The 17446-nt window shown below is 40.7% G+C and overlaps 1 protein-coding gene across 1 annotated transcript; it reads right to left on the bottom strand.

The window, feature by feature from the left end:
- Positions 1–4316: 4316 nt before the first annotated feature.
- LOC117549291 (solute carrier family 22 member 18-like) lies at positions 4317–16195 on the bottom strand. The gene is made up of 10 exons (XM_034221061.1): positions 16184–16195; positions 16018–16115; positions 15644–15789; positions 15138–15270; positions 8961–9073; positions 6064–6174; positions 5850–5950; positions 5667–5768; positions 5196–5316; positions 4317–4896 (listed from the first exon to the last, which is right to left on the bottom strand). The coding sequence occupies exons 1-10, from the start codon at positions 16193–16195 to the stop codon at positions 4709–4711; spliced, it is 1125 nt and encodes a 374-aa protein (XP_034076952.1). The 3' UTR covers positions 4317–4708.
- Positions 16196–17446: the final 1251 nt, after the last annotated feature.

The following is a 17446-nucleotide window of genomic DNA, read 5'->3' as shown; positions in this document are numbered from 1 at the left end:
AACATCAACAGTAAAAGGGGTAAAACTAAAAGGGTTTTCCAACACATGTTTTTCAGAGTCACATACTGTAGTGTTCACAGAAGCAGAGTTAGTGACAGAATCAAATAGAGAACCACAGGACACAAAATGCTCATTAAAGCAATTTAGCATAGTAGCCCTGTCCGATATAGAGCCAGATGCTGTGGTAATGCACGGAGGTAGCTCATTACGGATATCGCCGGTGGATATCGATTTAATGGCTTTCCAAAAAATGTCAGGATTATTCAGATTCTTTGTGGTTACTGACAGATAGTACTTTGATTTAGCACTTTTGATATGTGAAGTGAAGCTATTTCTTAGCTGCCTAAAACGCAGCCACTCTACCTCTGAGCCTGATTTCCTAGCCTTAGCCCAGGCCTTGTTTCTCTCATGAAGGAGACTGGACAGATTAGCAGAAAACCAAGGATTGTCTCGTCCCTTTACTCTAAATTTACGCAGGGGTGCATGTCTATCAATGATCTCCATAAAACCAAGATAAAAATAAGACCATGCGGTTTCTACATCAGCACACAGATCGATTTTACCCCAATCAAAATCAAACAGATCATGCACAAAACCCTGCTCCACAAAATGTTTTTTGTCTCTCTTAATGATAATGCGAGGTTTAACCTTTTGGACCTTAGTGTCCCTAATTGTGGCTACAACACAGTGATCACTCAGATCATTTGCAAATACTCCCACAGATGAATATTTATGGGGAACATTAGTTAAAATGAGATCAATTAGGGAGGATTTATTAGGGGACTTAATGATAGGGCGAGTAGGACTGTCAACAATCTGAGTAACATTTAAAGAGATACAAAGGTTTTTAAAATCCTCTGACACTGCAGTTAACCAGTCCCAGTTAAAATCTCCAAGTAGCACTATTTCCTTGTAGTCTAGTTGTGATAAAAGATTTGCTAGTGAAGACAAGGAGTCTTTGACAGCTGAGGGGGGTCTGTAACAACTCACTACCATGACCTGTTGACCCTTTGCCACTTCTATATTTATGGCTAAAAATTCAAATTGCTTACTGATCGATTTGGAAACTAATGTGGTTACACTGAACTTATTCTTAACATAAATGGCAACGCCACCACCTTTATTAGGCCGGTCGGTACGATACACATTATAACCATTTAAGGCAATGTCAGAGGCCAAAATAGATTTGTTTAGCCATGTTTCTGATAAAACAATGACGTCAGCGTCAGTCGAGCTCGCCCAGATGCGGACAAAATCTAGTTTACCTAACAGACTGCGCACATTCAAATGGATGAAACCCAACCCAGACCTAGCTTTAAAATCAGCAGGAGTAGCGATCTGACTACCACTACTGGGCGGACCAGGGTTAGGTTGTACATTTCCTGACAGCAATAGCAACAAAAAAAACAGGCATCTTTTCCTCTTAAACGACACACATACACCGTCATCTTCTCTAGAATCACCAGCAAAGTCTGTGAAAGTGTGATTAGAGCTTAAGAAGCAGTCCTGAAGAACCATCATAGCAGGCAAACAAAAAAGACAAACATATTTTGTCGAGCAGATTGTCCGCGACAAGGCAACCGGCAATTGTTTGTGCAGCACATCTGAACCTCCGCAGGGGATGCCCACCGCGGGTAGCAGAACATATCCGAATCCAGTAGACCTCTCAGGATTACTAGAGATCTTCCCACAGTCCAAAACAGCAAACAGGCACAGCAGAAACATGACATGTGCCATTCTCCGATGTTCCCCGGGCAAGAACCCTCCTCCTCAGCCACACCGAAGCCAGGAAAGGTGGAAAGCAAGCCCCAGCTGTGGCGAATCCTCCTCCGCACAGCACCACCCAAGCACAGCCGCACTCAACAGGTGGGAGGGGGCCTCCGCTGACAACAGGACAGGACCAACGAAGACAGGACCTACGTGAGTCAGCAGACCGCTGTTTGAAAGGGGACCGCCGTTTGAATAATCCATCGCGCCTCACAGGTGTGGCATATCAAGATGCTGATTAGACAGCATGATTATTGCACAGGTGTGCCTTAGGCTGGCCACAATAAAAGGCCACTCTGAAACGTGCAGTTTTGCTTTATTGGGGGGGTCTGGGGGGGGTCCGAAAACCAGTCAGTATCTGGTGTGACCACCATTTGCCTCACGCAGTGCAACACATCTCCTTCGCATAGAGTTGATCAGGTTGTTGATTGTGGCCTGTGGAATGTTGGTCCACTCCTCTTCAATGGCTGTGCGAAGTTGCTGGATATTGGCAGGATCTGGAACACGCTGTCGTATATGCCGATCCAGAGCATCCCAAACATGCTCAATGGGTGACATGTCCGGTGAGTATGCTGGCCATGCAAGAACTGGGATGTTTTCAGCCTCCAGGAATTGTGTACAGATCCTTGCAACATGGGGCCGTGCATTATCATGCTGCAACATGAGGTGATGGTCGTGGATGAATGGCACAACAATGGGCCTCAGGATCTCGTCACGGTATCTCTGTGCATTCACAATGCCATCAATAAAATACACCTGTGTTCGTCGTCCATAACATACGCCTGCCCATACCATAACCCCACCACCACCATGGGCCACTCGATTCACAACATTGACATCAGAAAACCGCTCACCCACACGACGCCACACACGCTGTCTGCCATCTACCCTGAACAGTGAAAACCGGGATTCATCCGTGAAGAGAACACCTCTCCAACGTGCCAGACGCCATCGAATGTGAGCATTTGCCCAATCAAGTCGGTTACGACGACGAACCGGAGTCAGGTCGAGACCCCGATGAGGACGACGAGCATGCAGATGAGCTTCTCTGAGACGGTTTCTGACAGTTTGTGCAGAAATTCTTTTGTTATGCAAACCGATTGTTGCAGCAGCTGTCCGAGTGGCTGGTCTCAGACAATCTTGGAGGTGAACATGCTGGTGTTCTGCGGTTGTGAGGCCGGTTGGATGTACTGCCAAATTCTCTGAAACGCCTTTGGAGACGGCTTATGGTAGAGAAATGAACATTCAATTCACGGGCACGCTCCCTCATAACTTGCGACATCTGTGGCATTGTGCTGTGTGAGAAAACTGAACATTTAGAGTGGCCTTTTATTGTGGCCAGCCTAAGGCACACCTGTGCAATAATAATGCTGTCTAATCAGCATCTTGATATGCCACACCTGTGAGGTGGGATGGATTATCTCGGCAAAGGAGAAGTGCTCGCTATCACAGATATTTTTCAGATTTGTGAACAATATTTGAGAGAAATGGTTATTTTGTGTATATAGAAAATGTTTTAGATCTTTGAGTTCATCTCATGAAAAATGGGAGCAAAAACAAAAGTGTTGCATTTATATTTTTGTTCAGTGTAATATCTGTTAATAAGTATTAGCATTGTGTTGTGAATATTTCTATCCTTTTTTTAAGTAACAGTACCAATACAAAAAGTACTAGATTACAAGTAAAATTCCTGTTTAAAATAATATTTAAGTACTTATTCTTGAGATAAATGCCTACTGTAACTGATAAATGAATATAGTTTACATTATTTGATTATATGCATTATAACTTAAATAGGGTAATTAATCTATTGTACTTTATTAACAGTTAGGTAGTTCATTATTTCCCGTCATAAGGATCCTAAAATAGACATATGGTGATTAATTAAAGAAGAAAGAAGAACAAAAAAAGATCAAATGGACAATACCTTTTTCATTTTTTAAGATTCCTTTGTGAATACTGGTTTGTTTTACCTCTTTGGTCCTCAGGCAGTTATACAAATGAAACTACCTGAGAAGTTTAAAGGGGAATCTCTTTTGGTGAAACTAACTAAGCTAACAACTCGCTGACGAGATACTGATTGTCTGTCAAGATCCCCCATATATATATATATATATATATATATATATATATATGAAAACCATGAAATAAATCCAGTCTAATTCCATAGTATTAATAGAAGGGTAAAAGTTGCCGGGGCTTTTTAATGGCCGGTCTGTTGTCACTATGCTGAAAAGGCTGAAATGTTTTGACAATATACATTATATTATGTACAGGACTATTCAAATTACAGATATATTAAATGTTTCTGCCAAATGTTTATTCACGCAAAAAAGTATTTTGACCATCATGAGACACTTAAACTGTCAAGTGAGTTAAAACAGCAGTTATTAAGATGAAGTGAATTGCAAAATTCTGTTATAATGCATTTATGCTTTTTAATAAAGAAATGTACAAAAATATATTTATATATTTTTAATATTTATTAACCAATAATGACCAATAAGAAAATAAACTTTGAAAAAAAAATCTGATATAACTGTGTTCTATTAGGAGTTAGGTGATATGTCTAATATTTAATCGTTTTTGATTACTTTTGATAAAATCTGTAACGGATTTTAAAGTGTGTTTAAAAGTGATTTGACCTAATGTGAATGATGGAACACAACAGCATCATCTGGTAAAATTAAGGGCTTGCTGCCATCTAGTGGTTGAGTCCTGCATCTCCACCAAAGATTAACCAGCAGCTAAATCTGAGTAATGGAGGAGTGGAAAGGCTTGACCTTATCTCATCATGTAAACACCGGCGACAGATTTAATTGAATATATGCACATGTAGAGATGATTGTCCCTAAAAATCTAACCTTGAATTTCCAGCTCCTCTATCAGTTGGTGGATGAATTGGATACGAAAAATAAGTTTTTTTTAAAACTAAAATATGTCATTCCTTTTGCTTGGCTGTCTTTGTGAAGTGGCGCTGCAGCAGGTACACAAACACAGCTATATTCACGACAAACTGGATAAGGCCTATGGAGGAAACTCCGTAGTTCACATACAGGAAGCCACCAACCGTCGGTCCCACTGTACGAAGAAGAGATTGGACGGATGCACACAGCCCCAGCATCGTGCCTGAGGACAAGAGCAAAGCAGGTTTAATAACAACTGGATTACAAAAAGTGGGCCTGTACTCTTCAGATTATTTTCTGTTCTTTTGGTTTGAGCTTTTAACACATGACACTGAAGCATAAGAGATTAGAATTCTGTAAAATGACACTTCATTCCCTTAAATTGTTTAAAGCCTCAGTAATCAGATCTGGTTACAAATCAAGTGAACAGAATGTCCCTATGTGAAATGTGAGCCATGGAAAGAGTGCCTGCTGTTAATGGTTTTATGAATGTTGTGCAGAAAGGATGCAGGATGAGCTCACCTGTGTCAGAGGACGGTACACTCTTGGTGAGCATGCTGTCTGTGATGACGTTAAATGTACTGAGAGCAAACATCATCGGGATGACGGTAAGGCAGAACTGGAACACATTCTGCATGTAAGCCTGAAGAAAGAAAAAAATAGATAAGTCAAAATAAAATAAAAACATTTCTGAGCAAGAGGTGAAGGAGGTAAAGAAGATATCCCCAGAAGATAAAGTCTAATGAGTTTGGTTATCTGCTCTAGCAGTACTGGCAGGTTCAGACTTGTTGCTTGAAGTGAAATATTTCAACCACTATTGGATGATTGTAGAAGAAATACAAAATGAAGGAAGATATTAGGAAATGATAAACAAGGAAAAAACATACAGATTGAATCATTTGGTTTCACCAAACTGAAACAAAGCCGTTTTTTAGTCTTTGAAATACACCCAGCCTATGACAGTATAAGCCTTGCATTTGTGCGTGTGTGTACCTGAGCAAGTCCCACCAAAGAAGACATTCCTATGGACAGAAGCAGCAGCGAGCCCTCAGAGTATCTCGCAGTCATCCGACCGATCACTCCTCCCTGAATAACCTGAACAAACACCCAGGATGTATTGACTTTGTCTTACAGATAGCATCATGAGTGCAAAAACTCACTTGACGTGATACTTACCATTGAAGTTATACCAAAATAAGCCATCAGATAGCCGTTCTGCTCGGGTTTCAGCTTGAAGAACTCCATTGCAATGATTGAGAACATTACTTGAAAAATCCCTGAGGAAAGAAAAGAGCAGTACTTCAGAGAACAGAGGATGTATGAGGGAAGAAACGTGTGTGCTTTACACAGAGCACATGTGTTCTCTGTGGAATCTCACAGAAACTCTCACCTGATGGTAAACCTGCAATTATCTTCACAACAAAAGTCCGCATCACACCTGGAAACTTCAACAGTCTTGTGATCTCTCCCACGTTGAATATTGACTTGCTTTTGTTCTCACCTGCATGAAATCAAAATTATACAGTAAATCTTTAGGAACGATACCTGTTAGTTAAGATTCTGTATAATCTATGACAAGCAAGAAAGGATTAGCAGCTGTCAAAACAACTCTGAAAAAACTTTTTCCAACCATAACACTTTTGTAGCATACTTATTTTGCTTTTCCCCATCATCAAACGAGACCACTAATAACCAATGTAACACATCAGTGTAACCCAAAATCACAATGTATATTTGTCTTTTCCTTCAAACAATACACAAGTTATTAGTAATTAATGAAAGGCAAAGTATTACGTTGAAGATGTACAGCTTTGTTTAATTGGAATTATCATTTCTCATTTTTATTATTTAGTTCATATATTGTATTTTTTTTACAAATAAATTCAAAACAGGATTGTCAAATGTACCTCACACAGACAAACAGAACTAGGCTACATCAGAATGGCGTTATGTCAGTTTATTCAGAAGAGGAGAAGGAAAAACTCTAAAGTTGTTTCCCCATAATCCTTAAATCGGAATGCATCTGGACTTTACTGGATGTTGGTGGGAGACGGGACCCCTTTGACTTTTCCTCTGATGGCACCTTGACTTTCTTTGCCCTCTTGGTCGCTTTATTCCGCTGTTTTTCGCTGCGCTGCACTTTCTTGATGTTCACTAACTCAGTCCCCAGTGTTTCAGTCAAACTTCTGTACATGTTCCTCTCTGCTGTTACTGCCTTGAGTTTCTCTTTCTGTTCCCTGATCGTCGCCTGGCACTGCTCGAACTGCACAGCTACCTCGATCACTTTTTTCTTCAGCTCCTCACAGAGCTTCTGCGTGGCCCTCAGCTCCTCCGCCTGGGCGAGCAGCTCTTTCTGTAAAGACTGAACCTTCGGGTGAGGCACCTTTTGTCTTGGTTTTTTTATTTTACGTGGACTTTCTTGTATTATGGCTATTTTTTTCCCCTTTTCCTGCATTTTTTTGCTCTCTTTGAATTTTCTCCTTCTGTGTCTGGAGATCTTCCTCACACTTTCGGAGCTCCTGCTTCTGTTCCTCTGCATTGCTTTCAGTGATGCACCTCTCCTTCTCGAGTGTCTGCTTCTCTAGATTGAGGAAGTGGATTTCCTTCATCTGCTTTTTGCACTGACGGTCCTTCTTGTTCGCGCTCGATTGCTGGTAGCAAATCTTTTCACGCAACTCTGAGCATTCGAGTTTGCAGCGCAGCAAAGCGTCATTCAGAATGTCTCTCTCTTTGACCACCTGGTCCAGCTGTTGCTTCAGGTGTTGCTGCTCTGTCCTCTTGGTGAAAGTCCCCTGCTTCACTGACTGGAGCTCTTTTTTAACTGACTCCAGCTCTTCTTTGACAGTTTCATTTTGTTTATGCTCTCTCTTCAGTTCAGTTTGCTGGAAGGCCATCTTCTTACCCAAAGCAGACAGTTCATTTTTGCAGTGCAACAGCTGGTTCCTCTGGTGGTCTCTGTTTTTGATCACATCGTGGATTATTTGCCGCTCTGCTTTAAACTGCTCACAATCAGTCATCAAAGACTCAACCTTCGTCTTGAGGATCTCGTTCTCCTTTTCCAAAGCTTTGTTTTTCATCTGCATGCAGAGGAATTCCTGTTGAGCATCGGGAAGGATGGATGACAGGACGTAATGATGATAGGCTGAAACGGGGCCTGTCTTGTGCAAATTGTTTTCGTCAGGTGCCAAGCTCTCCATTTCCCCTGTAGATCTCTACAAAGTAACACTGGGTCTCTGCAAGATTTAAAATGTATAGTTTAAAGCCAAGGGGCCCTTCACAAGAGCGGTTTTTACCGCATCGTAAACGCGAGGTCTTGTGCAGCTACTTCTCATGGGCGCTGAGGCAGTTCGCGCTTAATGTTGCTAAGCAACCATCTGAACATATTCAGGGTGTTGTTCTTTAAAGTTGTATTTAAATAGTTTTCGTGGGACAGCAGTGTTTTCCATGGAAAACGGTGTTTCTATCTCTGCTTTGCTCTACTCGGTGTGTTTGTTTGTTTGTGTGTGTGTTTGTGTGTGCTGTGTGTGTGTTCCGGACACTGGCACTTGAGACCCGACAGCGTCTGACATCGTGAGACATTTTAGCAGCGGTGCAGGGCTCAGAACATGGCAATGGGTGACACACTGGACCGATCTTAACGTCGGGGTAACGATAGACCCGCACTGAAATCAATTTAAATTAACCTCCACCACTTTGCCGCGTTTACGGAAGTAAAGATATCTCTCGGCTGCAATTGGTTGTTTCTTGTCACATGACAAGCGGTACCTGCGGCTGCATTCCACAGGTTGAAATACTTTATTTTGTAGTTTGATTTGATATACTTTATTAATGGGCGTGGGGAAATTGTTTCTCTGCATTTGACCCATCCTAGTGTTAGGAGCAGTGTGCTGCCATTTTGAACAGAGCCCGGGGAGCAGTGTAGGGAACGGTGCCTTGCTCAGAGACACCTCGGTAGCACTTGGTCTTGCCGGGACTTGAACTGGTGACCTTCCAGTTGCCAAGCAAACTCCCTATTGACTTCGCCACCACCGCTTGCTTATTAGTCAAACTGTAGTGCAAATTCAACTTAGAGACGGTGATGTAAAGTCATGCAACCATGACGTAGTTTGTTATAAGCCGATAACGTTAGGTTTTTACTACTAATGTGATTTTGGTGGGACAGTGAAACCTGCTCACCAATAGGCTACTTCCTAAAACCTGTTTCCATCAACCTGAACGTATCATCAGCATTATACAGATTATCAAAAGCTGTGAACATTAAGTGTAGCAAACAGAAGTGTGTCTTACTGTCTTTGTTGGTTCTTGTAGCTTGAGCTTTGGTAGTTGTTGGGATAAACTTTAAAACCAACATTAAACTGAAGGCACTCCCCACAGCACCAACACATGCAGTAAACGTCTCTCTGGAAAGAAATGAAAGAAGTGTGAGGCGGACAAGAATATGGAAATGTTATGTAGATAGACATAGATGTTGTAAAAAATTATTAAAATGATACCCACTTAAATATTATGTGTACATTACAAAGCAAATTATCATATTATTCTGTCCATAATGTTTAGTTAAAGTCATTATAGTTTACTTTTAGGCAGTGTTGGGTGTAACGCGTTACGAAAGTAACGGAGTTACAGTAATATATTACTTTTTGCTGTAACGAAGTAATGTAACGCATTACTAATGAAATGTGGGTAATATATTACCCGTTACAATGCTCAGTAACGCAGTTACAACACATTTTAACCCGAAATTAAATGGTGATTTGTGTTTTAAGAATGTACTAACATAGCGAGACATTCCGACACCAGACAAATTGTGCGGGTAGATTAGTAAACCTGGTGTGTTTACCCTTCAGGCTTCGCGTCGGGATCTTCGGGGCAGTTGAATGTTATGCACCCTCTATTAAAAAAAGAGAACGGAGCGAAAAATACTAACAACAAATTGTGTCAGCTGCGCGTGACCTGCTCCGCTGCGCGTGCATCATTTCCAAAGTGCTTCCACATTTGTATGCATTATTTTTGACCCAACATTTCTACAGGCATGGCAGAATATGGCACTATTTTCACATGAATATTCTAGCCATTGTCTATTTGTATACCACGAGCTGCAAAATGACCGCCTAACCCCACTGTACAGGCGGGTACTTGTTTAGATATACCTGGGCAGGCTCTGTTTTGCCGTGGTATCCTGGCACCTGCGGGCCGCAGAGGGGCTGCGTAGCTACTCCGGGGTTGAGGGCGGCGAGTCAGGCGAGAGTAAGCTAGTGTCCACAACGGAGTGTAACGTGATGTCCCCATCGGATCTGTTGCTACTGTCTGCAGTAGATGCAGTGTTGCTGGCGTTTAGTGATGATTGCTTTAACCATTTTTGTATAAATGATTATCCACAGATGTGTGTCACTGCATAGCACAGATGCCTTCACCACGAATGGCTACAAAACTATCTCATATCCCAAGCTTATCAACAAGCTAATGTTGCAGCTGAAATGTTCTCCAGGTCACAAAGTCAACCTCACATGATGATGTAGGCCTACCAGTTTTCAAGGACAGTAAATATTCTCTTCCCAGAGTATATGATGGGACCAAAGTGATGATTTAGTAGGCTACATGGTTTTAATAATACTTTTGCTTTTCAATGTTTGCCATTTCAAACCATGAGCTGGTTCAAATAATATTTGCCTTGATTTACAATATGTTCTCATTTGTTTTATCAGTACAGCTTTGAAGCTTTTGTGCTTTTCTTTGCCATAGTCCACTTTGGACTATATGAAATATTTCAGGATTTTAACTCACTTGAAATGTTCTCACTTGCTTGGTTTCAAAACATAACAAATGCCATAATCTGTTCATTGGGGACCATCAATGCTACTTTTCATTGCTGTTGCCAGCCACTATTGCTCATGCAAACCTACTACTGCTGCACCCCCTGTAATCTCAGAGGCACCCTGAGTCATTTTGTTCTGGAACCGGGCCTGTACATGGCCATATACTAAACTAAATACAGAGCCCATTATGTGTCCTGTTATTGTTTACTTCCTGTCTGCCTTCTTCTGGTGATTTATCTGACGTCCAGCGCTCCGTCTTTTAACCTCTTTTCCTTTCTCTTTCTTGATCCTCCTTAGCAACCTTCATTATAGTCCTTGACAGTGGTCTGTACTGTATTAACAACGTGTCACATGTTACGAATTTACAATCAGAATCCAGTATTCAACTAAGCTGTGTAATACAAGTTGTTAGTAGCCTTAATGGCCTACACAGTTGTTATGCTATACCACGTCGCCGTTCACTGGATGTATAATGAGCTGCACTAAACTACATTTTAGCATTTAAAATACCTAGCCATTCTTTTGCGGTTATTTTGGTGAAAGTAACTAAAAAGTAACTAAAGTAGTGTAACTCATTACATTTCAGAGACAGTAATATTGTAATGTAACTTATTACTTTCAAAAGAGAGTAATAAGTAATATGTAATATATTACATTTTGGAAGTAACTTGCCCAACACTGCTTTTAGGCGACATTGTTCAAGAGAAAAAGCTGTTAATACCACATTCACATATTATTAACTTATGAAGTTGTTAAAAAAAGATTAGCTTCATGGGCTCCTCACTAAAGACAACAACCCCTTTTACACTATAATAATTCAATATACTTTCAATATCAAAATATCCATTAGTGCAGCTTTAACATGGGAACAGCAGGAGTTAGAAACATGCTTCTCATCCTAACTTTAGTGCTTCATTATATATTTATGCAAAGAATATTTCCAAATCAGATAACTTTGGTCAACATTAAAGAGTAGTAAAATTAAGCTATAGTCTAGACTCTAGTACATATTCATAGCTTGGGGAAAAAATCCTTTTGACAATAACTTTCCAACTGTGGATGTTTTAATTCTCATAGGAGTGTAAAGTAATAGTTACCTTATTAACATTAGCAGCAATCATAATAATAGGTCTGACAATGATTGTATAACTTAAAGTGGACCTTTTATGCTATATTGGAAAAAAATGTAGGGCCATACCTATACAAAGTTTGTTGCTTAAAATACCAAACAGTTAACCCATTGTAGCCATGCCTCATACTGCTCATAGCTCATACCACTCTTTTGAAGCCCTGTTAGAGAAACGCGGATTTTGGGTCCTTAGCTTTAAAAAAAACAAAAAAAAAACGGAGATAAAGTTAAATTCTGCTGTGATAAAACGCCATCCTGTTCTAAACCACATCAAATATTATTTCTGAAACAGTACGGAGCTCAAATGCTTTTTCTCTTCCGAGTTTTATTTCCTGCTTTTTAAACACATGTGCTCTACTCTACAGTAGCCTACAGGTTAGCTCTGAGTGTTAGCGAGGCTTGCTAATGTAAACAAAAACGAGATTACGTCCAAAACACGTCAGACATTGGCCCTTTCTCATTTCATCAAATCCCCCTCCTCCACTCCTCGATTCCTCGGTCCTCCGGTAGTGACCCGGAAATGAATTTCAGCGCGCCATGTTGAAGGACATCTCATTTTTCTAAATGCACTTCAAGGACCGAGGATCGAGCGTCGAGGAGGCTCTCTGGAGGAGCTATAACCGAGGATACACTGATGGGTCCGTTCCTCCACGGTCCTCCACGGCTTCTTCGTGGATGCATTTCAAGGAACAGAGATGTTTCAAAGAGTCGTGACGCACGGCCGGACTTATCTCAGCCAATGACAGCTCTGCATGCATCCCCTGGATATTATTTTATTAACTGCTCTCATCGCGACTTGATGATTACAGTGAGAACAGCTGTGAGGTCCGTGCAGAAAGCAGAGCAGTGTGTATAATATATATATATCACTCAGTATAACAGGCCTACTCTCTTTAATTGCTTTAGTTTAGTAGATATCTACAAACAAAGAGTCCATATTTTTCTAAAACTATTTAGTGCTTCACATAATAAAATACACAACGGCTGTAGCCTGATTATGCTTTAGGAGCTGTACTGTAGGTGCGTGTTTGTGGTACAGTGTGTACGTATGCAGCGGACAGACAGGTTTGGTGTTAGGTTTGGTTAGGTTTGGTTTTGGTTTGGTTTGGTGTCCTCTGCTTACTTTTAATAATTGTAAATACAACTTTTGGCCCGTAATTTATTTACCTCATTGTAGCGACCAGAGAGGGGAGAGGGGGGGGGGGGGGGGGGGGGGGCGTTATTATGAGATTGCTCTGTTTGAGACTGAAATTGTATATATTTATATAAATATGTATGTGTGTGTGTGTGTGTGTGTGTGTGTGTGTGTGTGTGTGTGTGTGTGTGTGTGTGTGTGTGTGTGTCCGCATCTGTAGCCTGTTATTGTCTCATTATACCGCACTGTGAATGAATCAAAGTAAATACATAAGTGGTCATCAACACATCTGTCCATCAGACAGAGGGCTGCTGTGCCTCCTGTCATCATTAATGGACGTCTCTTTAAAATGACCGCTCAGAGGAGAGGAGTTCTCATTTCTCTAACCGCCTGCTGCTTCCCCTCCTTTCTCCTCGGTTCCCCTCCTCGGCTCCTCCGCTCGCATGTTCTGTGGGCGGGACTAAGTTTCGAGGATAGGAGTCGAGGAGGGGAGTTAGAGAAATGAGAAAGGGCCCCTGTTTCTGATAGCAACTTTCTGTGGGTCCGCTGCCGATTTGATCGTCAGCAAATCTGTATCCGCTCGTTGTACACCCGTTTTTAAAAGATTTGGGTACGGAGGAAAAGAGAGAGAGTTTTCTTTTCTGACGCTGCGCGAGTTCCCCGACGCATACATATTTATGTATAAAAGACATCACAAAGTGCATTTTGCATGATAGGTCCCCTTTAATATAATCATTAGGAAACATTGCAGTGCAGAGAAGAGCTTCACCTGCAGTATAGAAACAATGCTGACCTCGACCGTCTGATATAACCAAACCTGCCCTTTCCTGAAAAACATCACAAAATGTAGACCGATTTTCCAACAAACCACCAGTGGCGAACCGTCAGGGCCTTCAAGGTAATCAGAGAATACCCTGGAACACTCAGATAAAACAAACAAAAAATGTATTTAAAGCTAAAAATAAAATTAGGTTTCTTTTACAGGAATAAATCCTGTTTCTCTTTTCAGACAAGGAAACATTTGATATCTGCAACGTTCTTACCTGTATTAGATTATGGTGACCTGCTATACATGAATGCCTCTGACCAATGCCTAAAGAGCTTGGATACTGTGTACCATTGTGCCTTACGATTTATCACTGGATGTGGATATCGAGTACACCATTGCACTTTATATGCTGCTGCTAATTGGCCATCTTTGTCTGCTCGCAGACTTTCCCATTGGTTGGGTTTTATTTATAAATCTCTGCTTGGGTTGGTTCCCTCCTACATTTGAACATATATGTGTCAAAGAGAAAGTCTATATGGCCTGCGCTCCCAAGATTGTATTCAGATGCTGGTCCCTACAGTGAGAACAAATGGGTAAAACAGCTTTTAGATATGCTGCCCCCACAGCTTGGAACAATGTACAGAAGGAGCTGAAACTCTCAGATTGAATCACTATGGGGGAATTCAGGTCCATCTTAAAGGACAGAGAACACGACACCATTGGTAGATGTGAGTGCTCGTATATCCTAAAATCGTTTTAAATGTTGCCAGTTTTGAATGATTTTAATTGTTTGTTTTACTTCGCATATTAACTGGCTAATGTGCCATTTTATTTGTGTTTTACAGCTGTATCTGTCTGCCTGTCATGTCTGTGTTTTATCTGTTGTAACTTTGTACATGCTGCCCTTCTTGGCCAGGTCGCTCTTGGAAAAGAGATTTTAATCTCAATGAGTCTTTTACCTGGTTAAATAAAGGATATATATATATATATTTAATTATATAAATAAAATGTATATAAAATGAATAAATGAGAATCGTATCTGTGTCGTTGATCTGTAATATTACAGTGTTACGTTGATTTGTTTTTCCTTCTCGGACCATGCACTACGCATTTCAGTGGTTTTGTGTTAGAAAAGAAAGCAACCAATCAGATCTTGTTCTGGGTCTCTGGGTAGAATATCCTTCACCAAGGTATTCTATATCCTTGATAGAATGCCCTGGCCGTTGCACTGAATGAGAGCGTACCTTTGGACTGACAGTTTGATCAACCAATCATATATTGATTTGTAGCCAATGGACGTATTCTTTCAGAGTTTCCCTCGGTTCCAGGGTACTCTAGAAGGCCCGCTAGTTAACTGGCTCGAGACAGAGAATCTAGATGAATGAGACGAAGCAATTCATGCCGTTTAATTGTTTTTCACGTTGAAAGGACAAGTGCAACAGGTGAAGATGAAGTTGTTGCGGAATTGTTGTGAGTACCCTTTTCAAGACGACAATTCAGTGAAAAGACGGACATTATAATGCCGCGAAGGGGGGGGGGGGGTGTGTGTGTCTACAGAAGGTCCAGTTGTGATGGACACGGTTCGCCACTGCAAACCACATACAGTGAGACTCACCCATAGCGTGTGTTAAGCTGGCCGCCCAACATGGATCCTGCAATCATTCCGATGCCATAACACAGACCTATTTTGGATAAAGCGTCTGCCCGTTTATCAGGTTCTGAAAGGTCCGCAACTACCATCTGAGATGCTGCAGGCAACGGATGAAGACATACAAGCAAATGGAAAAAAGTTTAACATAGAAATGTGGTTAAATATTTCAATAACAATATTGCACATTGGTTGTAACTCACATCACCACTTGATATCAAAATGTTCTTTAAGATCACTTAAGAATATTATGAATCCTTTTTTTATGTATTAGGAGTATGTGGTTAATATGTAATTAACTGAGCTTATAATACAAATAGAATAACCAACACTTCTTAAGAGATGATTAGTGACAGTTATTGAATGTTTCTCAAAGGCAGAAGAGAGAGTCTTAAAAGCCTGTGTTTCTAAGAAATGTTTGAATTTTAAAATGTTAAGCTTAGTGAGCAGGAATATAGAAGCGTGGTGCTCACCAGGTAGAACATGCATGAAGACTGTGGGGACTTTGTGGAGGAACAGCATGGCAGGACTCGATGCGATGGCCAGCAGCAGAAAGAAAACGATTGTCGCAGAACAAGACAGGGACAAAGCTGCCCGGGCACCAAAGATATCTGCAAACCTGCCATCAACAACAGCACCCACATTTTCATCTGGACAAAAACATTGTAGGTTGCTAATAGCAAAAGACATAATATGTATTACATTACATTAAATATAATTTAGCTGACGCTTTTGTCCAAAGTGACTTACAATAAGTGCGAAAAACATGAAGATTAAAACTCTGAAAAACAAGGAAAGTGCAAGATCACAGTAAGTGCTGGTGAATTACATATATATGTTTTCTTACCTTCCAAACATAGGACCACCCAACAGCTGGATTAAACCAACCATGGTTTGCAAATAACCAAGCCACAAGGTGTCGAAACCAAGTTTCTTTGCCAAATACTACAGAGACATAATGAAAGAACAGATACAAATTCACACAGTCATGTATGGCATGTAAACAAGCTCACAGCAGATGTCATCTTGATATGAGTTGATTCTTCCAACAGATTCAGTATTGTAGCATTTGACACTCATTCTGCCTTAGACATTACGCAGATGACCTCTGTTTTTAATGTATATCATGTTTATTATACGTTTGTGTCATAGGATGGTAGGAATGAAAAGAGATTCCCATGTTTACAACTTCCTCAAACAAAAACATGCTGCTGTTTGCAGTAGTACTCTATTGCAGTAGCTGTCAACCGATTAAAAAAAGTATTAACTCAACATGGCACAAGTCCTTTGTCATTGTTACTACACTGAACAAAAATATAAATGCAACACTTTTGTTTTTGCTCCCATTTTTTATGAGATGAACTCAAAGATCGAAAACATTTTCTATATACACAAAATAACCATTTCTCTCAAATATTGTTCAAAAATCTGAAAAAATCTGTGATAGTGAGCACTTCTCCTTTGCCGAGATAATCCATCCCACCTCACAGGTGTGGCATATCAAGATGCTGATTAGACAGCATGATTATTGCACAGGTGTGCCTTAGGCTGGCCACAATAAAAGGCCACTCTGAAACGTGCAGTTTTGCTTTATTGGGGGGGTCCGAAAACCAGGCAGTATCTGGTGTGATGGGTAGGGTTAGGGTAATGTTGTGAATCGAGTGGCCTGTGTTTGTCGTCCATTACATACGCCTGCCCATACCATAACCCCACCACCACCATGGGCCACTCGATTCACAACATTACCCGAACCCTAACCCTACCCCTCACACCAGATACTGCCTGATTTTCGGACCCCTCCAATAAAGCAAAAATGCACGTTTCAGAGTGGCCTTTTATTGTGGCCAGCCTAAGGTACACCTGTGCAATAATCATGCTGTCTAATCAGCATCTTGATATGCCACACCTGTGAAGTGGGATGGATTATCTCGGCAAAGGAGAAGTGCTCACTGTCACAGATTTTTTCAGATTTGTGAACAATATTTGAGAGAAATGGTTATTTTGTGTATATAAAAAATGTTTTAGATCTTTGAGTTCATCTCATGAAAAATGGGAGCAAAAACAAAAGTGTTGCGTTTATATTTTTGTTCAGTGTAGTTTGCTTTTGATGAATGTGGCTTTGAGCCATATTTGAGAAAGGTGGTGGTGACTGTAGTGGTTGAGGCATTTCACTACAGATTTTTTTCAGTGCAGCCAACATCAAGATTACATATTTTAAAAAGCTGAATCAACCTTATGGACTAAATAAGATTGCTCAATGTTTAAACTACTGTGAT

Source organism: Gymnodraco acuticeps, unplaced genomic scaffold (assembly GCF_902827175.1).
Source record: "Gymnodraco acuticeps unplaced genomic scaffold, fGymAcu1.1, whole genome shotgun sequence".
Taxonomy (NCBI): domain Eukaryota; kingdom Metazoa; phylum Chordata; class Actinopteri; order Perciformes; family Bathydraconidae; genus Gymnodraco; species Gymnodraco acuticeps.
This window is presented reverse-complemented; position numbering and strand designations above follow the sequence as displayed.

What these genes read in the sequence shown, in the direction of transcription:
- LOC117549291 (XM_034221061.1), bottom strand. An exon ending in GGTGGTCCTATGTTTGGAAG is followed by an intron (nt 15,790 to 16,017) that starts GTAAGAAAACAT and finishes TGTTGATGGCAG; the next exon opens with GTTTGCAGATATCTTTGGTG. An exon ending in TGTACCGTCCTCTGACACAG is followed by an intron (nt 4,897 to 5,195) that starts GTGAGCTCATCC and finishes TCTTGTCCTCAG; the next exon opens with GCACGATGCTGGGGCTGTGT.